Source organism: Phoca vitulina, unplaced genomic scaffold, assembly GCF_004348235.1.
Source record: "Phoca vitulina isolate PV1807 unplaced genomic scaffold, GSC_HSeal_1.0 scaffold78, whole genome shotgun sequence".
In the NCBI taxonomy this organism is placed as follows: domain Eukaryota; kingdom Metazoa; phylum Chordata; class Mammalia; order Carnivora; family Phocidae; genus Phoca; species Phoca vitulina.
Genome location: NW_022589781.1, coordinates 375166 through 396886, shown reverse-complemented (window position 1 = coordinate 396886; position 21721 = coordinate 375166). Strand labels below are relative to the sequence as shown.

The following is a 21721-nucleotide window of genomic DNA, read 5'->3' as shown; positions in this document are numbered from 1 at the left end:
GGATATAAAGCACTGTCAAGATAACCCGAATATGTCAACTTATATATTTCTTGATTTATTTATTCTGAATCACTTTTAATAACCTCTGTTAACATGACTCCCTTAGTCAAGGCACCAGTGCTAGGGATTCTATGTTCATGCAAACTGTCAAGAACCCAGCCCACTCATTAATCCTATCCAACCGGAGAGTCAGTGGCATAATGAGGTCTGGGGTAATGAACTGCACTGCGCTGCTAATTTACTTAGCGTGTGTTCGGTATAACAAGAGATAAAGATAGCAAATGAGGATTTAAAAATAAGATTTATCTCATTTATCTCAAGGTTTTCGTCCATAAAGTATTTTTAATTCCTTAGATATAGAAGTCCCTGCCATTTTAAAAGTAGACAAATAAAGAAAAAAGAGAAATGTCCTTACCAATTTTTCTGCTTCTGTGTTCATTTCCCTTAATTTTTTGATATGTTCCTTTTTAATCATGAGAATTTTTGATAATTTGGTCTACAGACAAAGAAAAAGAGATGTTTTGGAATAGAGGCCTTTAGGTATAACAAACATCAAATTACCAATTTTTCACTAAGATATTTTAGCAGATTTTAGTGTTTCAATATAAATAAACATAGCACATGCATTTTTAAAAATAAATCTGATTGGCTAACAGAAAAATATTTTCTTAAAATCCACTCTAACCAGAACATGTCAAAAGGACCCAGGAGTCAGTCTGAACAAGCTTTCACTGGCCCACGTGGGACCATTCAGGGACCAGTAAGAATAACCACTGGGATGGACCGAAGTACAAATATATCAAAATTTATGAGTTCATACAGATACTTTATAAAAATTAACCATTATTGGAGAATGCCAGTGACCAAACTCATTATTTTATAAGCTGGAAGACAAAGAGAAAGAATCACGTGTTTATCCTGCCTTTCCTACACAAACTATACCATTAGGTAACCAGATAATAGGCTAGGGGAAGCTTTTCTTTATAAAACTGTTTCAGGGGCACCTGGGGCCTCAGTCGGTTAAGTGTCCGACTCTTGATTTCTGCCGGGGTCATGGGATCAAGTCCCGAGACAGGCTCTGTGCTCGGGGCAGAGTCTGCTTGAGATTCTCTCTCCCTCTGCACCCCAACCCCCGCTCTCCCGCTCTAAAAAAAAAAAAAATTTAAATAAATAAATAAATCTTAAAAAAAGAGAGACTATTTCAGTTAGTAAATGAAGAGGAATGATAGAACGAGAACAGTGCCATTTCGCAATCCTAATGAATGGCTGGATCTAGGCACTGATAATCAGTGGCAGCTAAGTTTATATAAAAAATATAAAATAGCATGGGTCTATCAGAACAAAAAACCTCCTACAAAAGTAGTTACATAAAATAAATGAACCAACAAAATAAAAACCCCAAATCTAATCAAACTTCTATATCCAATGAGCAATTTACATAAAATACAAAAGACAAAAGAACACATTGAATGATACCACAAGGATTCGGTCAGTAAAACCCACTGTGGGAGACTCTTTGGACAAATAATCCAGTTTCTCAAACAAGTAAGTTGTACAGGGAAAAGAGCATTCAATGGTTAAGAGACAACTAGAAAATTTGAATGCTGACTCAACATTTGATGATATTAAAAGGCAATTCTGTTTACTTTTTAGATGTAATAATGGTATTATAGTTTCTTTTTTCTTTTTCTTTTTTTTAAGTAATCTCTACACCCAACGTGGGGCTCGAACTCACAACACGAGATCAAGAGTCGCATGCTCCTCTGACTGAGCCAGCAAGGTATCCCTTAGTTATGGTTCTTAAAAAAAAAAAAAAAAAAAAGCCCTTATCTCTTGGAGATATGTAATAAAATATTTACAAATAAGTGATACAATGTCTGGTATTTACTTCCAAATAATGAAAAGGGAGAAAGTAGGTGGAAGGATAGATGAAATAGGACTGACCAGGAGTTTGCTGAGAACAGGTTCTAGCTCGATGATGGGTACACAGAGGAGCAGTAAACAATTCTGTCTGCTTTTATGTGCTTTAAATTTTCAATAATAAAAAACCCTAAGAATTGGCCTAAGTTGATACAGGCAGAGGGCCTAGTTAGTAAGATATGCCCCATACTTGTTATGGAACAGACTGTAGCTAGTGCTCAGCAGGCCCAGAGCTGGGGACAGGTCTCCCTTCTCTTATAAATTGTTGGATTTTTATGGAAATATGTGTCATTCTTTAGAGATGGAAGCAGTAAAAGATGGAATGAAGGCAACTGTTCTTTTTTTGTTTCTATTAAGTGTGGTGTTGCTTGTTTCTGATAAAAAATCTCAGCTGTTTCCTTTTCATTCTTTTCAAAACTGAGTCGTCTTGAACAAAGCTGATCAGTCTCTTTAGATTCCTCAAAATCCCTAATCCCAGGAAATAAAAAGTTTCCTCAAAAAGAAAATTCATTGTAAACTATGAATTATGAAATTTGCAATTTTTTTTTGAGGGCAAGCAGGGGCGGGGTGGGGGTGTGGGGGAGTGGGGGAGGGCAGAGGAAGAAAATCTTAAGCAGGCTCCCTGCTGAGCACAGAGCCAGACACAGGGCTCAATCTCAAGACCCTGAGATCCTGACCTGAGCAGAAATCAAGAGTCTGATACTTCTCTGACTCAGCCACCCAGGTGCCCCGAAACTTGCAAAAAATTTTTAATACTTCTTTTGTCATAAGAAAAAAATATTAAGAACCGAAAAAGTGAATTTAAGTCCCATGTTGGGTATAGAGCTTACTTAAAAAAAAATAAACCACACACACACATCTACTTCAAAGCTTAATATTAACAAGAGCAACTTGAGCTTCATAAAACCTTACATATTATAAAAGACAAGTACATAAAAGAACTTTTATTTTTACCTCTTAGATAGCTAATGAACAATGAAACAATAATGAAAGTAGTGTTTTAACTAGGCTTTATACCTAGTTTTTGAAGTTAAAATTAAGCACTGAAGCCAAATATTTCAGCATTGGTAAAAATATCAGTACTTCAGAGGTACTGTAGTAGTAACTAGCTTCTGGCTCCCTCTGCTGGTGTCTCTCTCCCTCTCGCCCTCTCTCTCCCTCTCTCTGTCACACACACACACCCACACACGCAGCCCCAAATAGGTCATATTAGCTTTGTTTTTACCTCTATTACTTAAAAGAAAATATTTCTTTAAAAAACAAGTGTCCTATTTGTGAAGAGGATAAAGCTTCGCTCTGTTCATAATTTCAACTTTTCGTATAAAAATATCTTATCTATCTTTGAAAGCCAAAAGGCAAAAGAAATTCTGCATTGCAAGGATAACCACCAAGGTATGATCAAGGAATACAAAATGCTATACATTTGCAACTAAATGATAAAATGTTTCCTTAAAATAACATCAATTGCAAGTGGTAACACTGAAGATTTTAATGGATTATATTAGAAATATTTTTATTTATACTCTTACCCCAAGCCAAAGCAGTTTTTCTCTTCAAAACAGGAAAAGAAATCAAACATTATTAGACTATGATTCAAAGTAAATGATTGATTTAATCTAATTTTCAAAGTGAACAGCTCATTACATTCTGATGAGTCAGTCTTTTCAGGAATATTGTTCTACATAATAATTCTACACTTGTTTCAGGTGAGGCTTATATTTCTCAGTGTCTATCACTAGTTAGCAAGCCAACACATCGTAACTGCTCAGTTGACTGATAATTGCAGGATGCACTGAGGTCACTAAATAAAGGCCTTTGTACTTACACAAGTTATTAACAGCTAACCATTCAGGTTTGACAGAGCATATGGTGTAATGTTAGAGTCCTTAACATAGCAAAATAAGAACCAAACCCAAGAAGAACTCAACGAAAAAGACCTCTAAGTCTTTTTTGGCTGTTATAACTTTTATTTCCTTAAGGTTACTTTATTATTTTTTTTTTTTAGAGAGAGCGTGAGTGAGCACAAGTGGATGGGAGGGGCAGAGGGAGAGAGAGACTATCAAACAGATTCCTTGCTGAGCCTGACACAGGGCTTGATCTCACAACCCTGAGATCATGACCTGAGCTGAAATCAAGAGTCAGATGCTCAACTGACTGAGCCACCCAGGCGCCCTGACTTTTATTTTCAAGCTTTGCTGGAAATAACAGGGTTCTTAAAACCAACACAATGATTTAAAAAAAAAAAAAAAAGTAAAAATATTTGGTCAGAAAAATTTTCAATTTTAATTAACACAAAAGATGTTGAGTTTTCTTCATAAGCAAGCCAAGATAGAGCAATTCTTACCACTTGGATAAGGAATTCTACTGGAAAACCACCTAACGTTTCAGTGTCAGAGCCAGAAATTTTACTTCTCCAAGGTGACTGTCCTAGTAAAGGATCATTATCCTATGGGAATAAGAGGGAAATCATTTAACCACTAACTGTTCAAAAGAAAGCATTTTATTTTTAGATAAAAAGTAAATCCGATTATAATTAATATTACATCAAAAATCTTACAAAAAGGAAAATATTTCCAGAGTTGCAACAACGATTTACTTATTTTATTTAGTAACGGACAACTTAAAATAATGTAGCTACCTCCTGAAATTGCTGTAATAGATGTGTATTTCATAAAAACATTACTCACGCTCATAATACTCATTTACATTACTGCCGACACTTACAAAATGGCACTTACCGTAATGGGTGACTGGAGAGGGGGAGTGTAATGTAGCCGTGGTGGGGTCAGGAAGAATCGAGAAGGCCGCTGTTTTTGTCCAAAGGCAGCAATTGGCATCGTCTCATGAGGCTCATTACTCTTTGAGAAAAGAGGAAAGCCCACAAGTCTTGAAGAACTTTACCGACCATCTGAGCTTTACAAACATGACACTGAGGCTGGAAACATGTACCCACTCACGAGCTATGATTTATCACAGAATCTATTATCCTACAAAGGTCAAAGGCCTAAAACGTAAGTCAGAATATGGAAATACTACTTCGCCATCAAAGGCTGAACTCACAAAACAGAAGAATTAAGAAAAAGACCACTGGATCGAAACAGGAAATCAAAGATTAATCTTTTTTTTTTAAGATTTTATTTATTTATTTGAGAGAACAAGCAGGAGTGGGAGGGAAGGGCAGAGGGAGAGGGAGAAGCAGGCTTCCCGCCGAGCAGGGAGCCCGGTGCAGGGCTGCATCCCAGGACCCTGGGATCATGACCTGAGCTGAAGGCAGACGCCTACCGGACTGAGCCACCCAGGCGCCCTGAAAGATTAATCTTCAAGTGTCCTAGGACTACCGGTGCTTGCTGTGTGCTAAAAGCTGGCTCAATATTACCTACTGCACTTACAGTGCACTCTTACCCGGCCGGGGAGGAATATCTGGATGATCTCATAAAGGAAATTACATTAATGAACTGGAAAAGCAGTTTTCCTTTTCTGACAGGGGAGGTTGAAAGGTTGCATCCTTTAAGGAAAAACACTTAAGGTTGGTGTACTTTGCTCTACAAATGTAGTCCAAATTTTCTTTCTCTTCTATTTCTCCTCTCTAAAAAGTATGTTTGAAAAGGAAAGCCTCACAATAAACAGCCTTAATTTTTAAAAAGTATGTATCAGAAAAAGAAAATTCTTCTATATTTCCACTAAGGAGATAAAGAAATTTTTATTTTTAAAAAATATTTTATTATTTGACAGAGAGAGAGAGCGCACAAGCAGGGGGAGCGCAGGCAGAGGGAGAGGGAGAAGCAGGCTCCCCCCTGAGCAGGGAGCCCGATGTGGGGCTCAATCCGAGGACCCCGGCATCATGACCCGAGCCGAAGGCAGACACTTAACCAACTGAGCCACCCAGGTGCCCCAAGAAATTTTGATTTTTAATTGTAAGGTCATAAACCTTAAAAATCAAGTTTATAACAAAGAAATGAAAAAAGGGACGTTAGAAGCGAACAATTTAATTTCCATAATGCTTAGTGGCAAACAATTCTGTTATAAAAAGTTCATTATTGGGGCACCTGGGTGGCTCAGTCAGTTAAGCATCTTTCTTTTGAACTTTTAAAGGCTCAGTTCATAATCCCAGGGTCCTGGGATCGAGTCCCGCATCGGGCTCCTTGCTCAACAGAGAGCCTGCTTCTCCCTCTCCCTCTGCTGCTCCCCCTGCTTGTGTTCTCTCTCTCTGTCAAATAAATAAAATCTTTGAAAAATAAAAATAAACATTTTAAAAATAAAAATAAAAAATACAAAGTTCATTATTGAGGCACTGGCCAGCTCAGTCAATACAGTGTGCAACTCTTGATCTCAGGGTTGTGAGTTTGAGCCCCACGTTGGGTGCAGAGATTACTTAAAAAAAAAGAAAGTTCATCATTCAACTTTTTAAAAACTTTATTAGATTGCAGAGTTGTCTTAGTTCTTAAAATTATTTTGACTTATTGGAAAGGTACATAACTCTCATGACATTGCTAAATCAGACATGAAATCGTGAAATAATGGCCTAGTAGTTTAAAGGACTGATTCAAGAATTCAGAATATCCGGATTCTGGTCTCAGCCTGCCAGGAAACCAGCTCTAGAGCCACTTAATGTATTATGTCTTAAGTTTCATCGTGCAAAAAGTGAGAGTAATTAAAAGCCACCCTGCATAATTCTGAGGATAAAACAAGAGAACAAATGCTAATGTGCAAGATGTTACTTCATACTTCTAAAATCATTTTGCAAGATGACCATACTTTAACAACACAGTTGGAATAAAAGTGTCATTTTGCTTATTCCCCAAGGTAATTGAGTGAGGAGTGATCAGCTCTGTCACACTAAAATGGTGTGTGGGTAAGGTACAATGGAGGGATGTTCACGTCTAGACAATGTTGAAGACTTGAGTAGAGTTCTGGTCTAGGGGCCTAGGAGGCAGGTCTGCGAACTCCTAAGGATCTCTTCCTCCATGACCTGAAGTCTTGATTCTATCACAAAATACAGTCTGTAGAAAATTCTACACAACACAGTTGTTTTTTATTTTTTGCTTTGTGGTTTTTTCTTTTTTTAGATTTTTAAAATTTTTGAGGCATGTAGGTGGCTCAGTCAGTTAAGTATCTGCCTTTGGCTCAGGTCATGATTCCAGGGTCTTGGGATTGAGCCCTACATCGGGCTCCCTGCACAGCGGGGAGCCTGCTCCTCCCTTTGCCTACTGCTCCCCATGCTTATGCTCTCTCTCACAAATAAATAAAATCTTAAAAAAAAAAAAAAGTTTTTTTTTTAATTTTTAAGTAATCTCCACACCCAGCGTGGGACTTGAACTCACAAGCTCAAGATCCAGAGTCACATGCTCTACTGACTGAGCCAGCCGGGCGCCCCATGTAACATATTTAATAGGCATAAGACACAAGTGTATTATGAAATACTTACAAGAACTTCATAGTCAGGGATGGTATGGGTTCCAAGCCCTGCCCTATCAAAAGTTACTCTATAAGTAGCATTAAAAGTATCCACAGCATCTATTTGTCCAGTGAAGAGACCATCATGAACACCACGTAATCGAGCTGGGAAAAAGAAACAAAAAGGCATTAAGATATTTGGAAGATATAACAAATTGTCAAAATTGCTCCAAGCATGTAATTTAAAATGTAGAAAGTATAGTATTATTGTTTATTCTAGTCTCAAAAAAAGCATGCACTTCATTTTAGGTTTAGAGAAACAACAAAATTTTTAAACTACAACTATAAATGATGATTGTGGGGTGCTTGGATGGCTCAGTCAGTTAAGCCTCTGCCTTTGGCTCAGGTCATGATCCCAGGGTCCTGGGATGGAGCCCCACATTCTCTCCCTCTGCTGCTCCCTCTGCTTGTGCTCGCTCTCTCTCTGTCAAATAAAGAAAATCTTTAAAAAAAATGATGATTGCTAATTTGATATACGAATGAAATCATATATCTACCAGGGGAAAATTTATTTTTAAAGATTTTATTTATTTATTTGAGAGAGAGAGGGGGAGCGCATGAGCAGGGGGGAGGGGCAGAGGAGAAGAAGACTTCCAGCTAAGCAGGGAGCCTGACATGGGACTCAATCCCAGGACCCTGGGATCATGACCTGAGCTGAAGGCAGACACTTAACTGACTGAGCCATGTAGGCACCCAAGGGGAAAATATTTTTAAATCATTGCTTTAAACCCCAAATTGAAAAAAAAAAAAAAAAAAGTCAACAGAAGAATTTTGGTTATTATAGTCAAGTGAAACACTAGGAGCAGTTCAACTACCAAAAAAAGACCAGGATGATGTTCAGAAAAGATTAATACAGCAGGCCTAAGACTGCGATCCTTAGAAAGTGCTGCCTGCGAGGACTTTCAAAGCAACTATCAAAAGAATTTCAGGAGTGCTCCCACTGTTCCCATACTAACAGAGGTGATGTACTGCATCTGAACTGCGATTGTCGAAGACAACCGATTCAGGGCTCTGGAAATGTACCAAATGCAAAAAAACAATTACGAAACGTCTACTTTTGGGGCGCCTGGGTGGCTCAGTTGGTTGGGTGTCCAACTCTTGATTTCGGCTCAGGTCATGATCTCAGGGTTGTGGCATCAAGCCCTGCGTCGGGCTCCATGCTCAGCATGGAGTCTACTTCTCTCCCTCTGCCCCTCCCCTCATGCTCTCCCTCAAATAAATAAGTAAATATTTAAAGAAAAAATAAATATTTACTGTTAAAAAACTGCTAAAGCTTCAGGTAAGGACAAGGGAAGTCAGTGGCCTTTTGCATGAGGCTATTTATACCCCCGCCATCACCATACCTTGGTTGGTAAGAATTGTTTTACTAGTGAATGGCTGGTCATGAAAACAGGAATGTGATTGCCAGAGGGGGCAGACTCAATGTGGACCAACAGGTGAAACCTGTGACCCTGCCAGTTAAAAGTGGTAAACTTGATCAGGAGAGAATAAGAGAAGCCCACAGTTTTGTAAGCCCAAAGTGTAGTCCTGGCTAAGGGGCGTGGCAGAACAGGGAGATTCTGGAAACTAAAGAGCCATAAAGGGCTGAAAGCTCTCCATAAATCTCTAGCTAACTGGAAAACTACATGAATGGGTAGAGAAGATGTAAGCAAGCCTGGCAAAAAGTAAAAGCTAAGGTTCACTTGAAAACTGACAGCAACTTTGTCTGTATTTCCCAACTCACACAAGGATTAATCGGAGGCCTTTCTTATTAAGATGCTTGAGCACAACCTCTGCCAAAGTCACTGGTTGATCACTAAGTTATACAGACACAGGTGCAACTCCTAGGAAGCCAAGCTTAAAAATATAAGAATAAAAAAAATGAGCAGAGACATCAGTGGTTGCACAAGACAAGTTATTGAAGCAAACACAACTATCAAAAAAATTAGAAGGCAGAGTTACTATGATCATTATCTAAAATGTCAAGTTTTCTACCAAAAATTACTAGACATGTAATGAAATAAAAAGGCATGACTCTTACTCAGGATAAAAGAGGTATTAAGTAGAAATTGTCAGAAATGATAGATTAGCAAAGACTTCAGAAGTAGATACTATAAATATGTTCAGAGAATTAAAAGAAAGATGACAATACTTGATAGGATATCTCAACAAACAGAACCTACAAAAGAAAAACTCTAGAGGTAAAGAGCAAATTTGAGATAGCAGAAGAATCACTGAATGTTTCAAATAATGTATTGTAGAAGTCTGGATTATCATCTATTAAGAAGAGACCAACAGAAATTATTCAATCCAAAGAACAGAGAGAAAAAAATATTGGAAGAAAAAGAAGAGAGACACCTATGGGAAGATATCACGTTACCAACATACTTGTAATGAAAGTCCCAAAAGATAGAAAGAAGCAGAAAAAATATTTGAAGAATTAGTGGTAAAAAAATCTCCCATATTTGATTTAAAAATTAACCTACCAATCCAAGAAGCTTTGAACGTTCAAGGAGCTCAATGAAATACAAAGAGGATCATACCTAAAACATCACAGTGAAATTTCCAAAATCCAAGGACAGAGAGAAAATATTGAAAGCATCAAGAGAAAAATGACATATAGAAGAACAGCAACACAACAGGTACATCTCATCAGAAACAATCTCATCAGAAACAAGGAAGGTCAGAGTGCAGTATAGAAGATATGAACAAAACTCTCAACCCTATGTCTAACTAACATATATGGAACACTCGACCCAACATTGAAACATTCCTCTGAAACACACATGGGACATTCTGTAAGACAGACCATCTGCTAGGCTATAAAGCAAGTCTCAATAACTTTATTTTTTATTTTTTTAAAGATTTTATTTATTTGTCAGAGACAGAGAGAGTGAGTGCACAAGCAGGGGGAGCGGCAGGCATAGGGAGAAGGAGGCTCCCCGCTGAGCAGGAAGCCTGATGTGGGACTCGATCCCAGGACCCTGAGATCATGACCTGAGCCAAAGGCAAACGCTTAACCAACTCAGCCACCCAGGCGTCCCTAAGTCTCAATAACTTTAAAGGAACTGAAATCATACAAAGTACATTCTCAAACCACAACAAAATTATGTTAGAAATCAGTGAGTCTTCACCAAAAAGCCCTTGGGCTTGGGTATGTAAAATAATCTGAGAGAATACTTGTAAAATGAAAAATATAAAAATTTGAATATAAAGCAACTATATTTTTCTCAAGGGAAAATTGGGAGGGAGGACAAGCTTATATTTTGGCATATATTGTAGGACTAAATACACCAAACTTTAGAGAAATATAAAACTGGGGGAAGAGGGTATCACTTCTGCACTTCTGGGGATTTTTTTTTTTTTTTGAGTATGTATTAATTACTTTCATAAATCAAGAAAAAAGATATTGCCACATTTTAAATATATTATCTGAAGATAACATTTATTTTTTTTAAGATTTTATTTATTTATCTGAGAGAGACAGAGATAGTGAGAGAGAGCACGAGCAGGGAGGAAAGGGAAGAAGCAGACTCCCCACTGAGCAGGGAGCCTAATGCGGGGCTCGATCCCAGGACCCTGAGATCATGGCCTGAGCCTAAAGCAGATGCTTAACCGATTGAGCCACCCAGGTGCCCTGCAGATGAACTTTATGCCCCTCTTCCACAGATCTACATCTGAAGTGCAAGTCAGGTTCCCCTATTATTACAGGAGTACCTATCTGTTCAAGCGATGGATAACTTCTATTCAGTTCTACTTAACTGGTTCAAAAACTTTAAAAAATATTTTGGTTTAAACTTCTCTGTCTCGGGGCGCCTGGGTGGCTCAGACGGTTAAGCGTCTGCCTTCGGCTCAGGTCATGATCCTGGGGTCCTAGGATTGAGCCCTGCATCGGGCTCCCTGCTCGGCAGGAAGCCTGCTTCTCCCTCTCCCACTCCCCTTGCTTGTGTTCCCTCTCTCGCTGTCTCTCTCTGTCAAAAAATAGATAAAATCTTTTAAAAATAAATAAATAAACTTCGTCTCTAATGTAGCTTTCTCCTTAACAGTCATTTCTTATTTAAGATTTATTTATTTTAGAGAGAAAGAGCACACACACACAAACAAGAGAGAGGGAGAGAGAATCTCAAGCAGACTCTGCATTGAGTACACAGCCTGACTCGGGGCTTGATCCCACCACCATGTGATCACGACCTGAGCCGAAACCAAGAGTTGGACACTTAACCGACTGAGCCACCCAGGGGCCCCCTTAACAGTCATTTCTGTATGGGATCACTGTGCTGACAATGCAAAGCTAAAAAATTAAAAAACAAGAGCAGCAACCTACATTAGTATACATGATCACTCAGGGGAAAAAGTAGACTCTAGGTCAGAATGCCAAGTTCAGGAATATAAGAAAAAACATGTTATTGTGATTATCAGCATTATCCTACAGCTTCTGAGATTATTTAATAATAAGAAAAATTTTCAAATACATCCTTTAAGGAGAATGACCCTATTAGCTGGTTAGCCCTGAACATTGGTTCATTCACACCTGTTATCCTAGTTCAGTTATTAACAACATTCAGAAGTATGCCCATTCGGGTAATAAATTACATGGTCACTCTGCTCCTTTGGATTTGTGTACGGCCAAATGCAGGGTTTTTGTTTTTGTTTTTTAAGATTTTATTTATTTATTTAAGAGAAAGGGGTGCCTGGGTGACTTAGATGGTTAAGCATCTGCCTTTGGCTCAGATCATGATCTCGGAGTCTCAGGATGGATCCCCACATTGGCTCCCTGCTCAGCTTGTCCCTCTGTCCCTCACCTCTCTCTCTCAAAAAAATAAAATCTTTAAAAAAGAGCGAGTGACCACACAAGTGGGAGGAGGGGCAGAGGGAGAGGGAGAAGCAGACTCCCTGCAGAGCAGAGAGCCCGATGCTGGGCTGGATCCCAATGCCCTGGGGGATCATGACCTGAGCTGAAGGCAGATGCTCAACCGACTGAGCCACCCAGTCACCCCAAGGGGCAGTTCTTTAAGCACAGCAGATGGTTTGCTGGTAATGTGGTGAATATACCTAATGGCATCCCGAAAGTCTAGAAAGTAATTTCATTAGCCATCAAGGGAGCTTTAAAGATTATGGGTCAGAGCCTCGGCTATGGGCTAGCACTCGAGTTTGGGTTAACAAGAAGCTGTCAAATCTTAACTCTATTTATTTCTATAAATCACATCTTCCCTATCTTCGTGGCGGTCTCTTTCCCTTTACCCCTTTGACTTAGACAAACTACATTACCTTTGGGACACTTCAGATTCTTACAATTTCCTAACAAACAAATGATTTCAAAATCTTTTTTCATACCCTGAGTTCTCTGACTACACAGAGTTCTAGCTCTAGAGCCCTTTGGAGTAATGGACACCTAATGAACACTTTCCTGTACAGTGTGGCTACACTGTGCTCTCTAGACATTTCCCCCAAACTTCTCCACTACTCAGACTTCCCATCACTTTGAGCACCCTGGTGTTTGTCAGAACTCCTCTGCTCTTCCCACTGCATGACGAACCATTTACAAAGCCCAGTCACTTTTTACCTGCCTGCTCTGCTCTTACTGCAAAACCCCCAATTGTTTAGAATTCAATAGTTTAGAATTCATTTTGTCAGGGCGCCTGGGTGGTTCAGTCGTTAAGTGTCTGCCTTCGGCTTAGGTCATGATCCCAGGGTCCTGGGATCAAGCCCCGTGTCGGGCTCCCTGCTCAGCGGGAAGCCTGCTTCTCCCTCTCCCACTCCCCCTGCTTGTGTTCCCTCTCTCGTTGTGTCTGTCAAATAAATAAATCTTTAAAAATAATAAAATAAAATCCATTTTGTCATTGTTTTGGGGGAAGAACTGGTCTACTACTACTTGTTTACTAAAAAATTTTTCACAGTAAGGAATGTGGAATTTTGTTTATAGCACTTTTTTTTTTAGGTAAAATTTACATATAGTGAAATCTAAATGTGAGTGTATAATTCTATAAATTATGGCAAATATCCATGTAGAACAAACCTTTATCAAGTCACAGAATATTCCTATCATTCCAGAAAGTTCCCCCTTCCCAATCAATCTCTTCTTCAGCAGAACCACTTTTCTGATATTTTTCTGCCATGAATTAATTTTGCTCGTTCTACTTCATAGAAATGAAAACCTAACGATATACATTCTATAGCTTTCAGCTTCTTTTGCTCAACATATTGTCTGAAGTTAATCTATATGTCAGTAGTTTTTCTTAATTGCTAATTTGTATTCCATCATAAGAAAATATTATGTCTATCCATTTTCCTGTTGTTGATTCCAGGTTTTGGCTTTAAAATTATGAACATTCTATACATAGCTATCCTTCTGGGACAGCTGTTTTCACTTCTCTTAAGGAAATACTTTGGAGGAGAAGAGCTGGATCATAGGGCAGGCATAAGTTTAGTTTTGTAAAACATTGGCACACTTTTCTCCAAAGTAGTAGACCATTTCACAACGCCACCAAAAAAGTCCAGGAATTATGGTAGCTCCACATCCTTGGCAACACTTGGTGTTACTAGTTGTTTCAGGGTTAGCCATTCTGGGGCGTGTGTAGTGGTACTTCATTGTGCTTTTAATTTGCATTTTCCTGATGACTGATGATGTTGAGTACTTTCTCATGTGCTTATTCGCCATTCGTATATCTTCCTTTGGGAAGTGTCTACTCAAGTGTTTTATCTAGTTATTTGAAACAGACTATCTTTTTATTACTAACTTACAGAGTTCTTTATATTTTCTAGATACAGGTCTTTTTTTTTTTTAAAGATTTTATTTATTTATTTGAGAGAGAGAGAATGAGAGAGAGCGAGTACATGAGAGGGGGGAGGGTCAGAGGGAGAAGCAGACTCCTTGCTGAGCAGGGAGCCCGATACTGGACTCGATCCAGGGACTCCAGGATCATGACCTGAGCCGAAGGCAGTCGCTTAACCAACTGAGCCACCCAGGCGCCCTAGATACAGGTCTTTTTTCAGATATACATTTTGGAAATATTTATTCCCAATATGTGGCCTGCCTATTTATTTCCTTAATGGTCACTTTTAATGAGCAAAAGTTTTTAAGTTAAACCTAAAAATCATCTTCTTTTGTTATTTTGTCAGATCCAAGAAATATCTGCCTACTTACAAATCACAAGGCTATTTTCCTATATTTACTTATAGAAGCTTTATAATTTTAGCTTTTATGTTTAGCCCTTTGGTCCATCTTAGATAAAGTTTTCTTGTGAGGTGTGAGGAAGCATCAAGGTTCATATGGATATCTAATCGCTCCAGCATTGTTGGAATGCCCTTCCTTTCCATTGAAATGCTTTGATGCCTTTAGGAAGTCAACTGCACATATGTGTGGATCCACTTCTGAGTTAGGCTACCCTTCCCATTTCCACATAAATATTAGAATAAGCATATCAATTTTAATTAAAAAAAAGAAAATGTCTGCTGTGATTTGGACTCAACAGATTAATCTTGGCAGAACTTTTTTTTTAGATTTCATTTATTTATTTATTTGACAGAGAGAGAGAGCACAAGCAGGGGGAGCGGCAGAGGGAGAAGGAGAAGCAGACTCCCCACTGAGCAGGAAGCCCAACTCGGGACTTGATCCCAGGACCCCAGGATCATGGCCTGCGCTGAAGGCAGACGCTTAACTGACTGAGCCACCCAGGCACCCACCACTGGAATTTTCACAGGGACTGCACTGAGTCTATAGATGGCTTTGGAAAGTATGGACAGTTTAACAATATTGAGTATTCCAATCCATGAGCATGAGATATCTTTCCATTTATTTGTGTCTTCAGTTTGTTTCATCAATGTCTTATAGTTTTCAGTGTATAGATTTTTCACTTCTTTGGTTAACTTTATTCCTAAGTATTTTAGTGTTTTTGATGCCATCATAAATGGGATTGTTTTCTTATTTTCTTTTTCAAGTATTTTGAACATTAGCATACAGAAATGCAACAATTTTTGTATATTGATTTTATATCCTTGCAGCTTTACTGAATTTATTAGTTCCAATAGTTTTTATTAGTTCAACTCCCTGTTGAGTATGATGTTTGCTGTGGGTTTATTCTCTGGTTTCTTAAAATGCAAATTTAAACAGTTTTTTAAAATATATAAGCATTTTTTTCTGATATAAGCATTTAAAACTGTAAATTTTCCTGTAACTACTGCTTTATCTGTACCCCACAAATTTTTATGTTATATTTTTATTATTTTTATATTATAAGTATTTGCTATTTTCCCTTGAACTTTCTCTTTTTACTTAGGAGTTACTTACAAGTAGAATATTTAATTCCTAAATATTTGAATGTCTTCAGGATCTTATTGTTTTGCTTTCTAATTAAATTCTGTTGTGTTCAGAGACATTCTATGTATGATTTCAATCTCTTAAAATTTATTGACATTGCCATCAGATGGTCTATTTCGACAAACAAATCATGTGCATGTGCAAGGAATATGTATTCTATAGTTTTGGGGCTTAGCGTTCAAAAATATCAATTGGGGGCGCCTGGGTGGCTCAGTCGTTAAGCGTCTGCCTTCGGCTCAGGTCATGATCCCAGGGTCCTGGGATCGAGCCCCACGTCGGGCTCCCCGCTCTGCGGGAAGCCTGCTTCTCCCTCTCCCACTCCCCCTGCTTGTGTTCCTGCTCTCGCTATGTCTCTCTCTGTCAAATAAATAAATAAAATCTTTAAAAAAAAAAAAAAAAAAATCAATTGGATCTGGGCACCTGGATGGCTCAGTTGGTTAAGCTTCTGACTTCAACTCGGGTCATGATCTCAGGGTCCCTCTGTCCCTCCTCTCTCTCTCTCTCAAATAAATAAAATCTTTAAAAAATATATCAATTGGATCATCATAATTGACAGTGTTTTTCAGATTCTCTATATTTGTACTGATTTTTTTCTTCTCAGTTACTGGTAGAGAGGTGTTAAAATCTACAGCTATGACTGTTGATTTGTATATGCTTCCTTTAGTTGTCTCAGTGTTTGCTTTAAGTATTTTAAAGTTCTGTTATGAAGGACTTACTAATGAATGTATATTAGGATTGTTGCATTCTTCTGCTGAATTGACCTTTTTATCATTATCAAACATTCCTCTCTCTCTCTCTGGTAATACTCCTTGTCTTGAAATCTATTTTGTCTAATGTTAATACAGCCACTTCAACTCTCTATGGTCAATAGCTGCATGGCATATCTTTTTCACCCTTTTGCTTTTAATCTATTGGTGATTTTATATTTTAAGTATAATTCTTAAAGATAGCATACTGTTAGGCATTTTTTAAAAAAGATTTTATTTACTTATTTAACAGAGAGAGAGCATAAGCTGGGGGAGCGGCAGGGAGAGGGAGAAGCAGACTCCCCGCTGAACAGAGAACCTGATGCAGGACTGGATCCCAGGACCCCGGGATCATGACCTGTGCCAAAGGCAGATGCTTAACAGACTGAGCCACCCGGACGCACCAGACATTTCTTTTTTTTTTTTTTTAATCCAGTCTGATAATCTCTACTTTTTCAGTATTGTACTTAGTTCATTGACATTTAATATAATGAAAATAGGACCAGACTTGAGTCTACCATCTTGCTGTTTATTTTCTATTTATCCCATGGTTTTTGTTCCCCTGTCCTTTATTTCCCATCATCTTTTCACTTAATTATTTGCTAGAATTTCAAAATTAACTTCTCTGTTGGTTTTTTAGGTATGCGCCTCTCAGCATTTTTTAAAAAGTAGGTCCTGGTGTGCCTGGATGGCTCAGTTGGTTAAGCGTCAGACTCTTGATTTTGGCTCAGGTCACGATCTCAGGGTTGTGAGATCCAGCCCTGCCTCAGGCTCTGCCCTCAGCAGGGAGTCTGTTTCTCCCTCTCCCTCTGCCCCTCCCCGCCCCACTCTCTCTCTCTCTAAAAAAAAAAAAAAAAAAAAAAGTAGGTCCTTCTACTAGTTCTCAAAGTATAGCCCCACACTAGCAGCATCATCACTTGTAATCTTTTTTTTTTTTTTTAAGATTTTATTTATTTATTTGACAAAGAGACAGTGAGAGCAGGAACACAAGCAGGGGGAGTGTGAGGGGGGAGAAGCAGGCTTCCCGCAGAGCAGGGACCCTGGGATCATGACCTGAGCTAAAGGCAGACGCTTAACCGCTAAATGAAGGCAGACGCTTAATGACTGAGCCACCCAGGCGCCCTAACATCACTTGGAATCTTGTTAAAATGCAAATTCTTAGGCCCTACCCCTGACCTTCTGAATCAGAACTCAGAGGGTGGAAGGGAGTCTGGCAATTTGTTTCATCCAGCCCTCCAGGTAATTCTGATGCACCCGGAAGGTTTTGAACCTCAATACTCTACAGATCAGAATACCCAAGCTTTACTTACTACAATCTACTCATAGTCAACATCGTATGCTCTCATAACAAATTCAAGAAGCTTGCAACATGATTGTTCCATTTTACACATATTTGCCATTTTCTTTTTTTTTTTTTTTAAAGATTTTATTTATTTATTTGACAGAGAGAGACACAACGAGAGAGAGAACACAAGCAGGGGGGGCGGGAGAGGGAGAAGCAGGCTTCCCGCGGAGCAGGGAGCCCGATGCGGGGCTCGATCCCAGGGCCCCGGGACCATGACCCGAGCCGAAGGCAGATGCCCAACGACTGAGCCACCCAGGCGCCCCCATATTTGCCATTTTCTATAGAAAGTTCATTATTGGGGCGCCTGGTGGCTCAGTCAGTTAAGTGTCTGCCTTCAGCTCAGTTCATAATCCCAGGGTCCTGGGATCGAGTCCCGCATTGGGCTCCTTGCTCAGCAGAGAGCCTGCTTCTCCCTCTCCCTCTGCTGCTCATGCTCACTCTTTCCTGCTCTCTCACTCTCTGTCAAATAAATAAATAAAATCTCTAAAAAAAAAAAAAATTTTTTTTCTTTTCAGATACTGTACTTTTTACTTCTAAATTTGTTAGACCTAAATAATTCCTCTTTATCTCTCAGATTTCCCCACTCATTATGACATTTACATTAAGTTTATAACAAACATTTTGAAGCCACTGCTAATTCCAGTATCTAAGCCATCTCAGCTAATTCTACTGATGGCTTTTTCTTTTGACTACAGAACCGGTGTTCATGTTTCTTCATAGGTTTAGTAATTTTGTATTGCATACTGGACAGTATGGTAAACAAAAAATTATTGGCAGACTTTTTTTGGCCCTGCCCTGCTTCCTCTTATTAGTGTTTCAGTTATGAACCATCTTTCCTCCTTAATGAAGTCTTTGAATTTCATATAATTTTTATGTGTCACAAAATATTATTACTGGGATTTTTTTCAGCCATTTAAAGATGTAAAACTCAGGGTACCTCGGTGGCTCAGTTGGTTAAGCGTTTGCCTTCGGCTCAGGTCATGATCTCAGGGTCCGGATCGAGGCCCAAGTTGGGCTCCCTGCTCGCAGGGAACCTGCTTCTCCCTCTCCTCCCTGCTCATGCTCTCTCTCTAAATAAATAAATAAAATCTTTAAAATAAAAATTAAAATGTAAAAATCATTTTTTTTTAAAGATTTTATTTATTTATTTGAGAGAGCGTGTGTGTGCATGAGCAGGGGGTGGGGCAGAGGGAGAGGGAGAAGCAGGCTCCCCACTGAGCAGGGAGCCCAATGTGAGGCTCAATCTCAGGACCCTGAGAGCATGACCCAAGCCAAAGGCAGACGCTTAACCGACTGAGCCACCCAGGCGCCCCAAACTTTTCTCATATTTTTTTTTAAAGATTTTATTTGAGAGAGCACGAGAGAGAGAGAGAGAGAGAGAGCAACAAGCCAGGTAAGGGGCAGAGGAAGAAGCAGGCTCTCCACCGAGTGGGGAGCCAGACGCAGGGCTCGATCCTGGGACTCCAGGATCATGACCTGAGCCAAAGGCAGATGCTTAACCGACTGAGCCACCCAGGCACCCCCTTTTCTCATATCTTGATACATCCTGTCCAACCTATTCTCCATTGTAACAAGAATAACCTACTTATAGACCCTCCATAAAACTGCCAGTCCTTAAAATTTTGAAACAATTAACTTTTATGTCACTCTATGCATTCCAACACTTCTCTGATTTGTAGTGGTACTGCAGACTTTATATCTGTACTTATTTATATGGTGTTTTAGAACTAATGTATTTTTTCAAGACTACAATCTCCCCCTCACTTCATCTCCAATCTCACCTGCAGACTAATTTTGTTGAGAGAGAGATCATCTATAACTTCTGTACATGGTTAAGTTGTCATGGTAAGTTATGACCAAATCAACTCTTCTCTTTTCTACCTGCATTTTATACTGTACAGGATACAGTCTCCTCTCTCTAATCTACCTTTCCGTTTAATTACCCATTTTTAATAATATAATGGAAACATGTACCACTTTTATAACCAGAAAAAGTGATATTAATATGTAACTCAAGGTTACCTTTCCTCCAGAAAATATTCTTTGATAAATCCATTTTTTTAATCCAACCATTTTTTAATCCCTTTCAATACAGTTACTAATTTACCTACTCACTTAACACCTTATTATTTCCTGTGTTACATAAATTGTAATTTTAGTTTACCAAATTATTAAGGATTAATTTAAACTTGAGGTTTTGGTGGTACTTTCCTTCCATGTCATAACTGAACAGAACACACAGACTCACACCTATGAGTTGACAGAATTTACACCCTTAAAATAAAATTCTGAGCAAACTACCTACTATTCAGTCATTAGAAATGGACTATCCCAAACCCAAAGAGCACAAAAACAATGGTACTTGTGAACTAACCATTTAAGATTGGTTAGGAAGGAAAATAAATGATGTAAAAGCAAAAGACAGAACAATTTAAAATTTTAGAAATTTAAACAATGTCTAGCTATGCTTATTCCAGTGAATTTTAAATTTCATCTTTGTGGCAGTTTACTTTAGTTTATGTTGTAGTAGACATTGCTTTGAACTACTACACTTTTTCCCAAGTAGTTTAAAAACCAGATGCCACAGAAGAACAAATAATAACTTCCGTAGTACATTGCTGTAGAACTAGAGTTTAAGCTTTTAAAATTTAAAAGCCATTTGTCTAGTGGTTACCTAGTAGTTATCTTGGTGAAAAATTATAAAGCAAAATGAATGAGCTTATGTTCACTTACTTACCTGTAACTTTGGTTCCAATAACCAGGGGCAAAGGAATTTCATCTGGGAGATCTTTGAACTGGGAAACATCTGCAACTTTCCTTTGTTGTAAGAGCCTTATTTTCTGTCGTTTCTGTTTTAATGCTGATCTCTCTTCCTCAAAAAATGCAGAAGAACATCTAGAATAAATTATAAAAATCATAGAAACTGATAACTATCCTATACAAAAACTTGAAATCACGGGGCCCCTAGGTGGCACAGTCAGTTGAGCATCTGACTTTTAGTTTCGGCTCAGGTCATGATCTCAGGGTCCTGAGATCAAGGCCCAGGTTGTGCTTAAGCTCAGCAAGGAGTCTGCTAAAGTTTCTCTCTCCCTCTCCCTCTGCCCTATCCGATGCTCACTCACACTCTCTCTCTCAAGTGAATAAATCTTTAAAATCAAAACAAACAGGGGTGCCTGGGTGGCTCAGTCGGTTGAGCGTCTACCTTTGGCTCAGGTCGTGATCCTGGAGTCCCAGGATTGAGCCCCACGTCTGGCTCCCTGCTCAGTGGGGAGTCTGCTTCTCTCTCTCCGTCTGCTCCTCCCCCTGCTCATGCTCTCTCTAATAAATAAATAAAACATTTTTAAAAAATAAATTTAAAAAAAAACCTTGAAATCAGACCATCTATCTTACCATTCCCTCTTTTCCTCTTTCTCTTGAATAATGTATTTGAGTTCTTAGAAATAATAATTGTTTCTCTTCAAAGTAAATTATATCTTTTTAAAAATAGGACTTTGCAAGACTTAAAGGGTTATAAGCAAGTCTACATTATCCTTCCCTACAAAGCAGGAGGATTTGTTCACCATCCTTTGACAACACTGCATCTGGATGCCAGGTCTCCTCCTGGGACAAAGTTCAACTATAATATTCTATTTAGAAGAACATGATATTTTCCCTGTGACCCAGAGAGCACGCCAATATAGAACTAAAGACAAGGCTTACCACTGTGTAAATGTTTAATCATACTTCCTGCCTTAAAGCATAAATACTGAATTTACCCTTATCTTTAGGGCCTATCTTACTTCTATTTTCAAATACTGGGATGAACCAAAGTAACTTAAACATAGCTTTCGTGCCACAAAATATATATCCATAAAACCACCATCACAGACAAGATAATGAACATCTGAAGACATCAATCACTCCCCAGAGTTTCCTTGTGGCACTCGATTATCCCTCCTTTGCATCCCTCCCACTTCCGTA

The 21721-nt window shown here is 38.7% G+C and overlaps 1 protein-coding gene across 1 annotated transcript in view; it reads right to left on the bottom strand.

The window, feature by feature from the left end:
• The window catches only part of LIN9 (lin-9 DREAM MuvB core complex component), a 66758-nt gene that overhangs the window by 17937 nt on the left and 27100 nt on the right, over nucleotides 1-21721 (bottom strand). Inside the window, exons 7-11 of the mRNA XM_032393937.1 lie at nucleotides 20499-20656; nucleotides 7346-7479; nucleotides 4659-4778; nucleotides 4265-4366; nucleotides 416-496 (exon numbers count right to left, since the gene is read on the bottom strand). Of these exons, the coding sequence (XP_032249828.1) occupies nucleotides 416-496; nucleotides 4265-4366; nucleotides 4659-4778; nucleotides 7346-7479; nucleotides 20499-20656 (595 nt within the window). The remainder of the gene's footprint in view (nucleotides 1-415; nucleotides 497-4264; nucleotides 4367-4658; nucleotides 4779-7345; nucleotides 7480-20498; nucleotides 20657-21721) is intronic.